Source organism: Osmerus mordax, chromosome 24 (genome assembly GCF_038355195.1).
Source record: "Osmerus mordax isolate fOsmMor3 chromosome 24, fOsmMor3.pri, whole genome shotgun sequence".
Classification (NCBI taxonomy): Eukaryota; Metazoa; Chordata; class Actinopteri; order Osmeriformes; family Osmeridae; genus Osmerus; species Osmerus mordax.
The window spans coordinates 3,758,885-3,776,284 of record NC_090073.1 but is presented as its reverse complement, the minus strand read 5'-3'; the positions used below and the strand labels follow the sequence as shown (position 1 = coordinate 3,776,284).

Sequence of the window (17,400 nt, the reverse complement as noted above, 5' to 3'; positions counted from 1 at the left end):
TGCAGTATTCCTGCCAGTAGGAAGTGTGACGATTCACCATCTCCGCCACCGTATACGTTCCCTCCCCGTGTGCAGGACAGCAAAAAGAGACGCTGAGACAGACAATTGCAGCAACACTTCGTTTGTTTGTTTTTTTCAGAGGAGCCAGAACACTAACAGGCACACTGCCGTACCAGGACTTCCAAAACGGTCAAATAAACACTTTACGCCAAAACAAAATGTAATACAAACAATCGGCGAAATCACAGGCGGTCCCTCAACCGCCGTCTGCACGAGTCTTTCTCCGGCTCCACTCTCCTTCCTTCCTTCGCCTAATCGGGACCGTTTTAAAGAAAGCACAATCAAGCATATGCGTTTCACCTGGTTACGCGATAATACCAATTAAGTGTCTACCTCCCAGGAGAGGGTGCCCCCCGACCCTGTATTCCACCTGACCCCTCACAGAAGCCTTACCAAGGTGTGAGAATGTCCAGGAGAGTGGGGCTAAGCAGTGGGAGGGGAGACAAGAGGGCGGGGCTAAGCAGGAGAGGATGGGGGAGACTGTCCAGGGGGCGGGGCTAAGCAGTGGGAAGGGAGACAAGAGGGTGGGGGCTAAGCAGGAGAGGATGGGGGAGACTGTCCAGGGGGTGGGGCTAAGCAGTGGGAGGGGAGACAAGAGGGCGGGGCTAAGCAGGAGAGGGGGGAGAGACTGTCCAGGGGGTGGGGCTAAGCAGTGGGTCCATTCTGCTAACACCTGTTTCTCCAGAAGGAGCTGGAAAGCAGTCTGGCGGTCTGGAATAATATAACTGTCATCAATCATCTGAAGACGGCTGGATACCTGTCTCTCCTGCCCTCTGGGCCGACCAAGCCGACATCATCCCTGCAGCCACTCGACAGGCGTCGCGCTCAAAACAAACCCAGAGTGAAACGAGCAGGGAACACCGCAGTTCCCACAGATCTGCTCGATGGGGCAGATCTGTGGGAATCGCCCCGGCAACGTCAAAGATCAAGTAAGTCAGCCTTGCTGTCCCTTCACCCACCAGCCGGCAGTAATGAGCTCACAGTTTCCCTGGCACCGCTGCCAACCCAGAGGGAGAAAATAGGGCTTCGTAAACTCCCAAAACGTGGACAACACAAGTGGGAACCGTGGGTGCGGCCGTGGGACGCCGCCGTGAGGATTCGGAGATTTACGAACCACTGTGATGGTTACAGTAATGTTTTCGCTAACACACGCAACTGCCAAGGGGCACGGATGCTGGGGTGGCTTCAGGAGCCAGAGAGAGAACAAGTTGAGAGGGGACGGAGAGGGCCGCCGTTGTGCTGAGACACGGTGCTGTGCTGAGACACGGTGCTGTGCTGAGACACAAAGAAAGAAAGACAGACAGATACATACATAGATACATAGATATATACATAGATATACACCTAGATATATACATAGATATACACATAGATATATACACAGATACATGGTCCAGTCTAGTCCAGTCCAGAGTAAGATGTAGTGACAGAGAGAGGCATACAGTCCAAACCATTCCAGTTCAAGTGCAGTGACCCAACACATCGTTCATGTTGCCATGGCAGCGAGCTCTGCAAGCCAGGCCCCAGGTGACAGTCATTAAGCCCTCGTACGACTTCTCTCCATTGGTCAGTCACATTTTCTCATCATTGATCCACTCTCTATTTAATCAATCATACTCATTACTCTCTCTTTCCCCCTCTCCCACTCTCACTCCCTCTCTTTCTCCCTCACTCTCTCCCTCACTTTCTCTCCCACTGTCCTTCTCCCCACTCTCTCTCTCCCTCTCTATTTCCCTCTCTCTCTCTCTTTATCACTTTCCCTCTATCTCTCCCTCTGTCTTTCTCTCTCTCTCTCATGTATTCTCTGCTCACAGGAGGACAAACCTGCATGGTCTAGGTAGGTTAGGACAGAGTAGGCCAGGCTAGGCTAGGGTAGGGTAGGGTAGGTTGGGGAAGGACAGGGACAAGAGTGGCCCAGGGTAGGTCATGGTGCAGTAGGACTGGGCAGGTCAGGGTGGATCAGGCCTGACAGACAGGCAGGGGGAACCTGGTGGTAGCGGACAGCCTGCTCTCTCTGACAGCTGCACCATCTGGTTGGACACCAAAGTTCAAACCAATGTCTATCATTTCTCTCTCTCACACACCACACGCATACACTCACTCATGCAGCGTTTACCCCCGACACACACATGTGCACTAGTGATAAATCCCCTCACTCATATGCACACTCTCACAGACTGACACACATGCTTGCATATGTAGGATGAATGTCTTATCCTAGAGGTGAGGGTTTATCCCTCTCTCTATGTTCCTATTACATGTAGACCCCTGTGCCAGGGTCGGCCAGCTTGCCCTGCCATTTATCCTCATTTATCTCCCCCCTCCATCCCTGACCTCCTTACCTCCCTCTCCCCTCAATCCCTCTCCTCCACTCCTCCTCTCTCCCCCTCATCCCTCCCTCCCTGTCCTCCACTTCTCTCTCTCCTTCCTCCCTCCATCCCTCTCGTTAACTCCTCCTCTCTCCCCCCCTCATCCATCCATCCCTCTCGTTAAGCCTCCTCTCTCTCCCCCTCATCCCTCCATCCCTCTCGTTAACTCCTCCTCTCTCCCCCCCTCATCCCTCCATCCCTCTCGTAACCCCTCTCCTCTCTCTCCCCCTCATCCCTCCATCCCTCTCCCCTGTTCCGTTCCATTCGCCTCCAGCAGTTATGGAGGAATTCAGCAGTATGGGTGTTGATGAGCTTAGCAGAGAGAGAGAGACTGCGTGTGGTGAGCTGTCTAGCATCTGCAGGCCAGTTGGGGCTGGCTACCAGAGGCACACCACATGTGAACAACTGTCCTGACAGATGGAGCTGACGGAGAGCTGATTGGTTGGTGGAGCTGACGAGCTGATTGGTTGGTGGAGCTGATTGGTTGGTGAGCTGAGGCGCTGTCGATGATGACACGTCAGAGCCTGGCCAGGACCCAATGATCTCCAATCGAAGGGATTATGAGAGATACCGCCTATAACACCAGACTGGAAGCACACACACATACACACACGTACACACTCTTCCATTTCACTGTCACTTATCTGCTGGCCTTCTCCAGCAGGAAACCACCAACACAAAGTCACCCGGAGCACCAGTCCGACACCACACAGCACCTCCCAGCTCTGCTGGTCTGTGTGCGCCGCCCGTGATATCCTCCCCCGCTCCTCTTATCTGGGAGACCATCAGACTGGACAGAGATACTGAGCAGAGGAGAGTTGGAGTGGAGCTCGCTAATGGAAAACCCTGGGGTTGAAAAGCACCTCAGAGAAAGAGAGGGGAGGATAAGATGGGTTTGGCTGTTTGCGGGTGTGTTGGTGTGTGTGTGTGTGTATGTGCCTGCATGTATGTGTGTTGTGTGTGCGTGCGTTTGTGTGTGTGTGTGTGTATGTCTGTTTGTGTGTGTGCGTGTGTGCGTGTGTGTGTGTGAACGTGGGTGTGTATAATTGTAGTTTTACTTCCGGAGATAAAAGGCCAATCCTCCTCCCATGTGTCATCACACTGTCCACGTGAATGAGGGGAAAACTCATCAGCTCAGAGAGACAAGGAGCGAGGGAAGGAGAGGGGGAGGGAGGGAGAGAGAGATAAGAGAGAGAGAGAGACATTGACACTGAGAGGGGAAAAAAGGAACAAGGGTTTTGGCTCCCTCTCCTTCCTTCTCCCTCCCTCCCTCCCTGCCCTCGCCCTCTCTCCCTCCCTCCCTGCCTCGCCCTCTCTCTCTCCCTCCCTCCCTCCCTGCCTCGCCCTCTCTCTCCCCTCCCTCCCTCCCTCCTGCCTCGCCCGCCCTCCCTCCCTCGCCCCTGCCCCTCTGCCACATCCCTCCTTCCCTACCTCCCCTCCCTGCCTCGCCCTCCTCCCTCCCTTCCCTACCTCCCTCCCTGCCTCGCCCTCCTCCCTCCCTCTCCTTCTCACTCCTCCCTCCCTGCCTCGCTCTCTCCCGCTCCTCCCTCGATCCCCTCCCTTCCTCCTCTAGGGCTTAGTCTCACTCAGATGCCACCCAGGACATAAACAGCGAGCGGGGCACCAGCACACGTGCTCCCGAGCATGTCCTGTCACCGTGCTAATATGACACTGGTCAATCCGAGCGTATGAATAAAGAGGAGTTCTAACATCTAGGCTCAGATGGTTCAGTTTAGTACATCGGATGTGTATGTGTATTGGGTGAATGTGAGTGTGTGTGTGTCCTTTCCTCTACAGGCACTGTGAGTGTGTGTGTGTGTGTGTAAGGCTAGCATGAGTTGAAGCTGATTTGGTGTATTTTGTTACAGTTGTGTGATGCCCACAGGTCTAGTCTAGGTGAGCACAGCTCCATATGATGAGCAGACCTTTAGCCTCAGATTCAAACATCCAGTTCACACTGTCTTGTTATAATCCATTAGAGAACCAGGGACGTTCTCTTATCCCACGAGCCTTTAAGAACACACACACAAAGACACGCACGGACACACACCCATACTTACAGAATCCATCCAAAATAGGTCAGCGCGGAACCTTGAATTTGTGTAAAGGAAATTAACGGTTTTCAATTGCGCCCGCGTGTGCGCGTGTTTGCGTGGCTCGGCGTTGAGGTTCTCTCCGGGCCGAGGGAAGGACTGCTACTGCCCTCTGGCGGCAGAGTCGGAACCGCGACCGCGCCGCTCCTCTCCCCTCCGCCTCCGCCCGGCAGAGGCGTGTGGGCTGAGCCCGGATGAATCACCGTCCAGCTCAGGGCGTGGGCGGTGGCTGCATGCGAGGGGAAGAACGCGAGGAGGACGTCCTTTTTCTCCCCACAGATCACTCCCGGTGTCTTTCAGGCCCACACAGACAGAAATCAATGAAGACGTCCCAAAGTCGCTTCCTGACTGTGAAGCTGCTTCACCCCGCTGGCTCCCCCCCTCCTCCGCCGGCGCCGGCGCCCCGGGGCGAGAACACGGGGGCTTCCGACGCCGCTCGGCTCGCTGAGTCATCGTCCTGGAATTAAACACAGCATTACTCACAGGCCCCGGCTGTGAGGATGGCAGATATGGCCGCGGCGGAGATACATCTCTCTGCTTTATCACCCTCGACTCGGGGGGGGGGGGGGGGGGGGGGGGTGGGGGGGGGGGGGGGGGGGGGGAGAGGGTGTGTTACCGCTCTCTGCCACTAGGGGCAGGGTGTCCGATTTGGTTTCTCCCTGTCCGGAAACTCCTCACACACATGAAACACACACACCAGCTCCACATTTCTGCTGCCTATCCAGCACGGAGCCCACACAGGTAGGAGGTCTGGGTTCTGTGAGGAACAGGTGGTTGCGAGATAACGGTCTCATCTTTCATCCGCATTCTCCTGGAACCGCAGGGGCTAATGATGAAAACATTTACCCCATCCCGATCATCTCTCAACCCCTGATAGACGAACAGAGGAGCGGGGGAGAGAGGGGAGGGCAGGCGTCGGAAAATGAGGGGAGGTTGAAGGATAATGGGTGGGGGGAAGGGAGGGTGGTTTGGAGGGGAAGGTGAAGACTTCTCAGAAATGTGTTGTTATGGTGGACTTTCAGCATGCTTACAAAACCAAACCTGCATTATCAACCCCCATACTTAACACGCAAGCACAAACGTGCACATATATACACAAAGACTCACGCAAAAACCCTCATTCCCCTCTTTCCTCCAGTTTTGGTTTGTTCCTCCTCGACGCACCTGCCACTTTCCCCGAGACAACGGAACACGTCTGCAGGAGATGAAAAGGAGCTTAATGATGTTTAATACATGTGCTCTGTCCAGCGGGAGGAGCGAGGAGAGAGAGAGAGGGAGAGAGACAGACAGACAGACAGACAGAGAGAGAGAGAGAGGGGGGGGGGGGGGGGGGGGGAGAGAGGAGAGAGGGGGAGACGGAGGGGAGCGCAGACAGCGTTCATTCTTCTTCTTCTTACCGCGATGTATGAAGGCGAACCTCACAGTGTTTACTCACTGACACACTTCACAGCGTCCTGGCCGCGGGAGCTCTCGTCGATGCCGATACAGCCGTGGCCAAAAGTATTGGGAGCAACATACATTTTGCGTTTGCAAAAGCTTGCTGGGCGTTGGCATAAAATGACTGCTAACACAATTTCAGTAAGTCATATCATCAGCACAGGGGAATGTGTGAACTAGTTCTAGCCAGGTGAAATCACTCCATCTTTCTGATTGGATTTTAAGAGCAGATTGACTGCTGTAAAAGAGGGGACTATTTGTATATATTGACAATTTTTGCCCCCAAAAAGCTATCAAAAATATGAAATGTGCTTTATTGTATTCCATAGAAACATGTGAAACGTGAAAACATTTTCCTCAAATAGTGAACCAGCAAACTTTGCAAAGCACAACATTTGTCATTGCCAAAACTTACGGCCATGACTGTACGCTGGAACACACACGTACACACACACACACACATACAAACGCATACTCACAAACACAAATGAAACGCATGCACACACATTCGCACACCAGACTGCGCTGAAGCACAGATGCTTATGCCTTTGTTGATAGAATTAGGTTCTAGTCTGCCGTAGAGATATAATTAGGTTCTATCCTACAGTAGATATGATTAGGTTACAACAGCATTGTAAACATTACATTGTGCACGGGATGTTGAATGAACCTACCGAAGGTTATTGTACCTGCCAAGCACTGTCAATTGTTCAGTGTGTGCATTCTTGCGGTTGTGTTTGTGTGTTGGTGTTTGTGCAGACGAAACGAGCCCTTTCGCAGTCTGTCACAGCGTGTTTGCTGTGCTTGGGAGAAAAGCACAAATTGGCGTGCGTTTTCTGTTAAATCGTAAGCACAAACAGAGGCAGAGCCAAACACTGTGCCGCCTTATTGGTCCCTCTAGGGTTCTCCGCATAATGACTGTCAACGCATGCTGCATGTCACCTCTCAACATCCATTACATACATATTTGCGACAGCTGACTGAATGATGAAGTTACCTCTCTCCACGGTGTGGAGAGAGGTAACTTCCGTGTCTGTGTCTACAGTGATGTGCTACTGTGTTTGTTTGTCGCAAGCCTCGCTCTCCAACTGAAATGTAGTTTGTAGTCTGTAGTTTCACAGTGTCTTGAGATCATACGTCTCGTGTTCATTTCATGTGCCTTGAAATGCTCTTGAAATGTTTTCAAGCCATGGGTTAGGGTATGTTCAACGTGATAGGGTGTGGTCAACTCTAAAAAACACAGCAAACTCCAAAAATACATTTTATTAGTGAACCATCGGATATTTGGAGAAGGGCTTGGGGGGGTAGGCTGGGTATTGAGGCTGGGGGGAGGTTGAGGATGGAGGCTGAGGATAAGGCCTGAGGGATGGAGGCTAGAGAAGAAGAAGACTGGGAACAATGCAGTCTGGGTAGTCGCACAGAGTTAACCGTGACTCCTCATGGTCGAGCCTGTCTACAGTAGAACCTGATGGGGTTTGTGTGTGACAAGCAGCCTGCAGTCTGGCATGAGCCCACAGTGACCCATCCACACCTCCCCATCCGCTCCTATAAGGCCACTGTGTAGCACAGTGCTACCTCTGATAGACCCAGCCCTGAGAACCTCACTAAAAACACTTCCCTTAAGCCTCCAGAGTCAGAAAGTGATATAGTGACACGTCAGTATTTTTATATACTAGTAATTTCCAAAACGAATCATTCAAAAAGACCAGGCTCGTCTTTACATGAACATGACGAACAACATCCTCGTTTTTCAGCAAACAGCGTCAACACAAGCCTAACCTGCTGGAACGCCGAGATATTAACACACATACTATATATCTCAATAAAAAAGAGTAATTCACCTAAATCCAGCTAAACTGCACATTATTTCATCCTCTCACATAAACCGTCCTTAAAATGCCTTATGTCACTGTGTGAGATCCAGCAAGCATGTATACAACAGTGCATTCTCTATAGCGATTTATACGCCATCATAGCCTCCTAAACACCGTATAGCAGCGGCGATTCATCTTGGAGAAATCTCCTGCAGCCTCGCTCAGGCCCTGATGTCCTCTGGGGAACGGACGGACGGCTAGCCAGCCTCCCTGAATCACCATCATTACACACACACACAGGAATATGGATGTCTACTTTATGGTCGTTTAAATCACGCCTTGTTATTTTTATGATTGTTGCCCCTCTCCAAGATAAATGGAGAGATAAAGATGGGCGAACGAGGGGAGGAGCTGACATTTGAGGAAGTCCTGTTGGGGCAGTAAAGATCCTTCTCTGGGATGGAGGCTTTGGGGCGGGGGGGCGGGGGGGGCAGGACAGGGACCAGAATGCTGATGGAGAACCACAGAGATTGAGAGGGAGGAGAGAGAGCGAGAGAGAGCGAGAGAGCGAGAGAGAGAGAGAGAGAGAGAGAGAGAGAGAGAGAGAAAAAGAGAGAGAGAAAGAGAGAGAGAGAGAGAGAGAGAGAGAGAGAGAAAAGAGAGAGGGACAGAGGGTCTGGAGAGAGAGAGGGGGTATGGCAGGAGATAAAGAGAGAGGGAAAGAAAGACTGAGAGAGAAGAAGAGAGAGCGAGAGATAGGGACAAGGGCGTCGGGAACAGAAAATGAAATGAAGCGAGAGGGGGAACAATTATTGATTAACGAGCGAGGGAGGGAGAATATAGCGAGACAGATAAACAGAGTCAACAGAGGACACTGGGCAGAGAAAGCGATAGATCGCTGGACGAACGGGCCCGAGAGGTGACGCCGCGAAGGCAGTTCTCGAGGTCCGTGCAGGCTGCAGCGCCCCCTGGTGGACGTCTCAGAAGGCAGGCGTGTAGAAGAGCTCCCCTGAGGCCAGCCTGCGTTTCAGCTCTCTCCACAGCAGCTCCCTCTCTCTCTGAGAACCCTTCATGAAGCCCCGGTTCTCCTGGGCGCGCCGAGACAGGTAGGGGATCACCTCGTCCACTGGGCCGTAGGGAACGTACTTGTAGACGGGGAACCCTGCCTGGCCTGGGGGGAGAGGGCGGAGGAGAGGGTGGAGGAGAGGGTGGAGGAGAGGATGGAGGAGAGGGTGGAGGAAAGGGTGGAGGAGAGGGTGGATGGAAAGGGTGAGGAGAGGGTGGAGGAGAGGGTGGATGGAAAGGGTGGAGGAGAAGGTGGAGGAGAGGGTGGATGGAAAGGGTGGAGGAGAGGGTGGAGGAGAAGGTGGAGGAAAAGGGTGGAGGAGAGGGTGGAGGAAAGGGTGGAGGAGAAGGTGGAGGAGAAGGTGGATGAAAAGGGTGGAGGAGAGGGTGGAGGAGGGCTCAGAGGAGAAGGGGAGAGCGGTGGGAAAGGGGTTGGTAGAGGGGGGGGGGGGATTAGCGGAGGAGGGCAGCGTCGACACAAACAGCTAACTGACTGACGAGAACGTGGAGACGGGAAAAATGCCACCTTCACCTTACCCAGTGGAAAGCTGATCTGGTCGCACATGCCCAGTAGCTGTCCGAAGTACACCTTGTTCTCCGTGGGGGTGAGGCCCAGCTCGTTCATCCTGCATGGGGCAGGGACGTCACGTCAGCAGGGTAACACTCTCTTTCCCGTTTAGCTCCATTATACCAGCACAGGTCATGAGGCCACGAGCTAAATGTCAAGAAATTGCTTTTCTCTTTAGGGGCTCATTTACTGTATTTTCCAGGCTATAATGGTATACTGTGCTAAATGCAAAGGGTGCATGGCAGGGTTACCAATGTAATGTGCTGAATGAGCTGGAAACTCTTTCTGAATCTGCTGATGTGCTTAAATAAGTTCCCTGGGGGTGTTCCCATGAACAGACAGTGTCACTATGTCTGCAGAGGAGTATGCAGAAGAGGAAGAGGAAGAGAGGAGGAAAAGGAAGAGGAGGAAGAGGAGGAAGAGGAAGAGGAGGAAGAGGAGGAGGAGGAAGAGGAAGAGGAGGAAGAGGAGGAGGAAGAGGAGGAAGAGGAGGAAGAGGAGGATGAGGAAGAGGAGGAAGAGGAGGGTGAGCAAGAGAAGGATGAGGAAGAGGAAGAGGAGGATATAGGAAGAGGAAGTGGAAGAGGAGGAAGCTGTAGTTACCGTCTGATAGTGTGTTTCACCGTGTCCTCGTTGTGAGAAGCCACCATGACATTGGCCTTCCTGTGGAGCCCAATCTCATCCAGTACGTAGTCCAGGCATCTGATCACACACACACCACACACATACGCACACACACACAACCAAACACACACCCACAACGGAACACACACAAACACACATGCACACACAACCACACACACACAACCGCACACACACACACAGAGAAGCTTGAATGACATGCTGACAGAGCAGTGACCCAGAGTGTGTGGTTTCTGAGTGGAATACTGGAACAAAATGACAGCTGGTGGCTTAACAGAGAACTGCGCAATAGCACAAAGTCTTATCGCAGCGGCCTGGGCTCGAATCTGGCCCAGGCCCTTTGCTGCATGTCATCCCCTCTCTCCCCTACATTTTATGTCTCTGCATGAGTCTCTATGAAAAAGAATAAAGGTAGAAATGAGCCAACAAACATATTTAACAAAATAACAAGGTGACCTCTGACCTCTACCAGTTCTAAGATGCAGGTGGTCCAAGGCATGTCCAACAGGACAGAGGGGATAATAGCTTATGGCCTTATACTGTGTTATATTCCGTATTTCAGTATATAGAGAGTATATATATTTCATATGTTCAATTGATGATGTGTTGGCACACATCTGTCGAAGAGATGAGGTCATCTCATCTATGAGTACTCATAGATGAGTATCTACAAGCACATCCATGGATTCAACTGTAACCTACGTGTACCCAGCCAGCCTGGTAACTCCACCTGCGATAGCCACAGCTCAGCGGTGGAGCACGTGACCCTAGACCACAAGCTTGCAGGCTCTCAAAACACCAAACCCATGATCACCTGTGGTACATGAGGTTGGTGAAGTCGTAGTCCGGGTTGATGGGGTCGTCGTAGCCGATCTCCCGGGCCCGGCTCCTCTCCTGGTACATGTACGCTCCACGGACCAGCTTGGCCCCGAAGCACCAGCCCTCTCGCCGCGACAGCTCCACGTCCATGCTGACGTTGTCGTAGGCTTCCTGGGAGAAAGGGACCACCTTCAGCACTGGGCGTTCCTAGGTGTGCTCCTAGCTGGTAGCTGTGTTTGGTCAGTAACTGTGTTCCTAGTTGGTAGCTGTGTTGGGTCAGGAGATTTGTTCCTAGCTGGTAGCTGTGTTGGGTCAGTAACTGTGTTCCTAGTTGGTAGCTGTGTTGGGTCAGGAGATTTGTTCCTAGCTTGTAAGTGAGGTCATGGGATGAGTCATGAGCTGCACAGTTCTATGGACTAGCCCAATGTTATTGTTGCACAGATATTATTCATACTATTATTATTGTTCACCGTACCTGGAGGCTAAGATGTGTCAACTTTGCTTTACTATACTTAACTATGCGTGGATGTTGCCGACATTGAGGTAGGACTGGTATGTGTAAATGTAGGTTCCCAATGTTAAGATGGGACTGGTGTTAGATCTTATATGGAGGTGATGTTGAGGTATAGGGCTGGTAGGTATGTTAGATAATGGCTGCAGGTACCTTGAGGTAGCACTGGTAGGTGTTGAAGATGACCGGCTTGTCTTTGTTGTAGATCCTCTGCATCTCCAGAGTTAGTCTACTGATAGCCGGCTGGAGGTAGGTCTGTTCTGCATCCACCATCAGACGCACACCGTGGTCCTCTGCATGCTATACACACACACACACACACACATACATACACACACACGTACACACAAACCGGTTATCATACACAGCACATCCCAGAATGATTGTTATTGTTAATTGTGTATCTGTCAAGGTGTATATCAGGTGTGTACCAGGTGTGTATCAGGTGTATCAGATGTGTACCAGGTGTGTGTCAGGTGTGTACCAGATGTGTACCAGGTGTGTACTAGGTGTGTACCAGATGTGTACCAGGTGTGTACCAGGTGTGTACCTGGTGTGTATCAGGTGTGTACCAGATGTGTACCAGGAGATAAAGAGGTGTGTACCAGGTGTGTATCTCCTGTACCTTGGCTAGAAGGTCCATCCTCTGGACAATCCTCTTCATCTGCTTCTCCTCTTCCTCTGAGAACTCACTGAGCAGAGGCTCCAGCTGTCCTGTCTGGCCAAACACACACATATACACACACACACACACACACACACACACGACTAGTTTACTACTATAATACTACTACTACTTTACTTTACAGAGATGTTCGCCTGCTTACCTCCATGTTCGGCACCACCAGCAGGTCTGATGTCTTGGTTCTGTCGTCCATGAGGCTGTTCCAGTCCAGCACGTCAATGGTCCTGGAAGCCCAGAACAATTTAGCCTTTAGCATGGTTAATCCAGTTTCCTCAGGGTAATAGCGTACTACAGAATAAACAATGGGAAAACAAATGAATGTCTCAGTTAGTCCATGAACCTGTTCCAAGGTATCATGTTTATTATTGGCACTGGATGATACGGAATCTGTGGTGTGATTTCCCGATGTTGTGTGGTTTTCAATTTGTTTTTGTTTGTTGATTCCCGTCTTGGTCAGGACATTATGTGGTCTTCACCCTGATGATCCCGGTTTCTCGGTGTCGAACCAGCCTTTGTAGTCCCCTCTGGCTCCCAGCCTGGTCATAAACTCCTGGAACAGCAGCATGCACCGACATCACAAACAGCACAACAGCAGCATGCACCGACATCACAAACAGCACAACAGCAGCATGCGCCGACATCATAAACAGCGTCAACATCTCTGTCAACGCAGAAGCTGGCGTGTGTTCACGACCCAGCAGGGGGTCTGGATGAGCTGTGCGACGGGCCCACCTGCAGCCGCTCCACATCCAGCCTCTGCTCCAGGGCTTCCAGGTCTCCCTTCCCCTGCCGCAGAGCCAGGAAGCTGAAGAAGCGGCGCCATTTCACCAGCGTCTCCGACAACTGGAGCTTTAACAGGGCAGGAAAAACTGGCGGTGAGCGACGCCGGCGCTGAAGCAAGCCACCCCCTCCGAGCTGACCCCTCCGACCCCGCGGGCCTACCAGGAACTGAGGCCGTCCCAGAGCGGTCATCTTGATGGCGGAGAAACCGTCCACCGAGTTGCCACCTGGAGGTCAAACAAGCTTAGCGCTAAGCCCCAGTCACATCAACAAGCACAGCTGCTAGCAGGGATGGATATGAAGGCCTGGTTATGGATTGAGCTGACCCTCAAGTGGGTCAGTAGGGAGATGAAGAGTGAGCAATCACATCATGATCCAATTCCTTTGTATCGTTCCCACCCGCGGTTGGACGTTAATGTAAGGAACGGATAAGGAACACCCGAGTAATTACGAGAAATTCAACTGACAACGGCATCATTGCCCTTCTAAACAACTCTAGCCCTGACCAGGAGTGTAATGTGGTGCAGTCGGGTGCTAGTGGGCCTACCAGACGCCTCGATGCACTTGAGGAAGGTCTCCATATGTTGGTCACACTTCCCCTCGTCAGAGTAGACGTACGAACGGGCGCTGGTCACGCCCCCTTGGCGGTCCCCAAACTGTCGGTGAGCCTCGAACTTCTTCCCTGTGTGGCCCGTGACCAAGGTTTCAGAGACATTGAAAATCCGGTTTTGGCGACCAGTTGCATCATTACAAACCTCGACGGGGAAACGCAAGCGAGGCAACTTACCTACGTTTTCTTTTGGTGCTGTGGATCCCCACGAGCTGGATAGGAACGACAAAACAAATCAGCAGAAATGAATCTCCGGTTTTGATTCGCACATTATAAGCCTCTTATTACGCTGTGCTTCAACACAAACACTCCCGTTCAGATAAACACACCCGAGAACAACCTGCATTGTCTTTGACGCACCTGGCTAGAAAGCATTCCGTCTAGAAGCAGCCCTGTACAACCAGGTGGTCAGTATTCAGCCTTCAAGCAGCCCTATAATACAGAGGCTGAGTAGCTCTATATCTCTATACCACAGAGACATCCAGTTACACTAACATCATTACACATCAGGCTCCAGTGGGCATTAGCACAAATGAGAAAAGAATTGAGACATACAGTAAGAACATATACATGGTTATACTGGAGTCAGGTGGCTGAGCGGTGAGGGAATCGGGCTAGTAATACGAAGGTTGCCAGTTCGATTCCCGGTCATGCCACCTGACGTTGTGTCCTTGGGCAAGGCACTTCACCCTACTTGCCTCGGGGGAATGTCCCTGTACTTACTGTAAGTCGCTCTGGATAAGAGCGTCTGCTAAATGACTAAATGTAAATGTAAATACTGCGCCTGTAAATCGATAAGGGAATGTGTGTAAGGTCTTCAGAAGCTCGGCAGAGCGAGGACACTGTCTAGGTGCAGTACGAATTCTGGAGTGCTCCATCTGAAACCAGCTACTCAATGTGTTGCGTCAACAGACAACCTCGAGCTGATCCCGGGAACATCGATCAATGATGCATCCTGTTTCACCTCATCTGACTTGTGACCTGACCTATGCTTCAGCAGACCTGTACTAGTACCTTCCAAAGGCCTAGTTAGAGAGAGCTAAGTCAAAAGAGACAATTGAGTTATATTGTGCCAAAATATAAACCGGACATCTTCTTATTTCAGTCTTATTTCCGTGGATAAAGTTGTTTTTAAAGGTCTTTTGAAACACACTTCCTGAAGGACAGGCTTTTAAAACAAGGCAAGATAGACACCACACCAACTCCAAAGAGACACCTATTTTTAACTCAGTCACGATGAATAGTATTTTCCTCTATCAGAACATGCTCTGTCTCTCCAGCTGCTCATGTGACAGACTTAATGAACACTGGGAGTTTACAGGCCATCCAATCACAGCAGGGGGGATGGTGTACAGGGGACCAATCGGGCTGGATGCTGTGTTTACATCCTGATAGTTGAAGTGTCACATTACAGTGTTCCTGACATTCACAGAGGGAATCAGACTAGTTATATACTCCGGCTGCACGTGACCGATATGACACACTCAGCTCGTGGAGAAGTGTGTTGATGTAGAAAATACAAGTATTTATTTGAGCTGTAGAGCTACTGCTTGTGTATAAAACTTTGTATTATCTCTGCCTCCTCACAACTCTGTATATGAGCTATACTATCACACAGACAATGGTGCCATAATACCAGGGACTGACATCCTCTGAATCTATGCAAACGTCTTCAACCAGCTGGCATGTTAGCTTTGTAACGACATTCAAATCGTCTTCTTCAGAATCTTCCGGAAGCGTACTCACTCCATCTCCTCCGCCTGAGAGATGTCCTCCTCCACGCTGTAGTCCAGAACGGAGCCCACCCCGAACGCTCGGTTCTTCTGGATCAGCGGCCCGATGGACTTGTGGTCCTCTCCCGCCACAAACTGGCCGTAGAACGTCATCTTCATGAACTGCTCGAAGGCCTTCTGGCCCAGCAGCTTCTTACTCAGGTCCATCAACTGAAGGTGACAGATGTTGGGATGGGGGGGGGGGGGGGGGGGAGAGGAGGGAGAGAGAAAAGGGAGAGAGAGTAGGGTGCCTACGCCTAAAAAATCCATAAATTTAAGCTCTACCCAAAGACAATGTCCAAAACAAAGATACTGGCACAAACGATACTTGCATAACAGATGAATGCAGTATTGTTCTCTATATTTATTAAACAAACATCTCCTCTCGTTGTTGTTCAAGCACTTAGACGTAAAGCCTGGATATGCCTAAGGGGATATACAAAACGAAATGAATGCCTGCAACGTGAAACGGAGCGTGTTAGGGAGATGAGATTAATGGAAGATTAGATTCATTATTCAACTGTGTTTGTTGAACCACTCCTAGTTTTACATAAGTATGTTCAAAGTGTTTTCATAAGACTTAGGCTATCCCAAACAGAAATCAAGGATCGGAAGTGTATAGTCCCAACAGTATTTCTGTGGTTAGAGTCAAGGAAAGTGTGGTGGTGAGACCATAAAAAGGCTGGGAACACGTCATGAATGCTTAATGTGTGATCTAGTTTACACAGAAACATTGATAGGCTACACGGACACACAGGCAACGTTACCTCCTTATTCTTATCGACCAGTATGTCATAAGTGCAAAGTTTGAAAACCACCAGACTTCTCAGCAGTTCTAAACTGTCTTTGCTTTTGTATGCTTCTTGTGTCTGCTCAAAATCCACCACGATTTTGCACGAGGATTTCGGCCGCGAGAACTGTGACTGTGCGACGTCTTCTGTAGTGTTGACATTGCCCCTGTCCGTCCGGGCTGAAGCGACGGTAGACCGCAACCTTCGGTTGGAAAGGACATTTAACCTTCTACAAAGTATTTCAACCGCAGCCCGTGAAAACACGGGCACAGTTTTAAAATAAGACATTAGTTAGTTGGTCTTCAGTTGATTAGACGGACTTTACAAGTTATGCGCTCTCACGGGAGCGCACCGTTCCCTTGGAGATGCCTGAAGGCGTGACGTCACTCATGCATGTTGCAAAACACCGCCTATTTTTGAACAGGCCTAGCACAAGTCAAATTTAGATACGCCGGTTGCTGGTAAATCGGTGACATAAGTACGAATAAGACGTAACAGACAGCTATTATATAATAGTGGGTTTCCGGACAGATAAAAATATGAAAATCGTTTAATTCTTACTTATAATAGCCTATGCCTATTTCAAAAAGCCTATTTCCCAAGCTATATAATTCGTGCCCACGCAAGCATGGGCTAACAATATGGGCAGAAATATGTCACTAAACTTAATTTAAAGAATGTATAGGGTTATCTTAAATTGAATCGCCAAATATGAAAGAATATGTCTGCAATTTACGACGCAGATGATGCCAGATCCGCTTACAAACACAAGGGGGCGATGTTGTATCATCAAAGATCTTTAGGCGCGCCCTTACTCGCTGGCATGCGTGTAATTTTGAAAAGCATTTAAAAGTCTGAAGTATTTATAAATAAAATACCAATACAAATATCCCGTGTAACATGGTTTTAGAATGAGCTTAACTTATTTTATTAGTTATTATGTAATAGTAGCCCCAGTCATTCTCACGGTGTTTTGTCTTCTTTCTTTTAATGGCTATATTTATATTTTCCAATACAGTCTTAACTCGTGCTTGAATGCCTAAAGGAGGTGTGTGTGTGTGTGTATGGGATGGGGGGGGGGGGGGGGGTCCACAGATGTCCTTGCCAGGCCTAAGTTGCACACTCACTTCAGTGCGGTGACCGCCTGCTCTCAAAGTGGCGCACGAACTACAGACCCTGTAATAACGGCGGCCAAGCGGCGAGTAACAAATCAGGAATTTCCCTTCTGCCACTCCTGAAAGTGCAAAAAAGGATTAAAGCAAGGGAATATTCTTTACATCCAAGTAAAACTTTGCCTTCATATTTGACAAACTATGCTGCACCTCCATGTACTTTTTTTGGGGTGGTTATAGTTGGCGACATTTTTATTTTTTTATTGTCCATG

The 17,400-nt window shown here is 50.3% G+C and overlaps 1 protein-coding gene across 1 annotated transcript; it reads right to left on the bottom strand.

Moving 5' to 3' along the window:
- Positions 1–7,207: 7,207 nt before the first annotated feature.
- prodhb (proline dehydrogenase (oxidase) 1b) lies at positions 7,208–16,372 on the bottom strand. Its single transcript, XM_067228320.1, has 14 exons — positions 15,993–16,372; positions 15,200–15,396; positions 13,631–13,665; positions 13,391–13,525; positions 13,006–13,070; positions 12,796–12,912; positions 12,540–12,613; positions 12,206–12,287; positions 12,004–12,096; positions 11,532–11,678; positions 10,863–11,038; positions 10,010–10,108; positions 9,376–9,464; positions 7,208–8,944 (listed from the first exon to the last, which is right to left on the bottom strand). Exons 1-14 carry the CDS (start codon positions 16,302–16,304, stop codon positions 8,754–8,756), a joined length of 1,812 nt encoding a protein of 603 aa, XP_067084421.1. The 5' UTR covers positions 16,305–16,372; the 3' UTR covers positions 7,208–8,753.
- Positions 16,373–17,400: the final 1,028 nt, after the last annotated feature.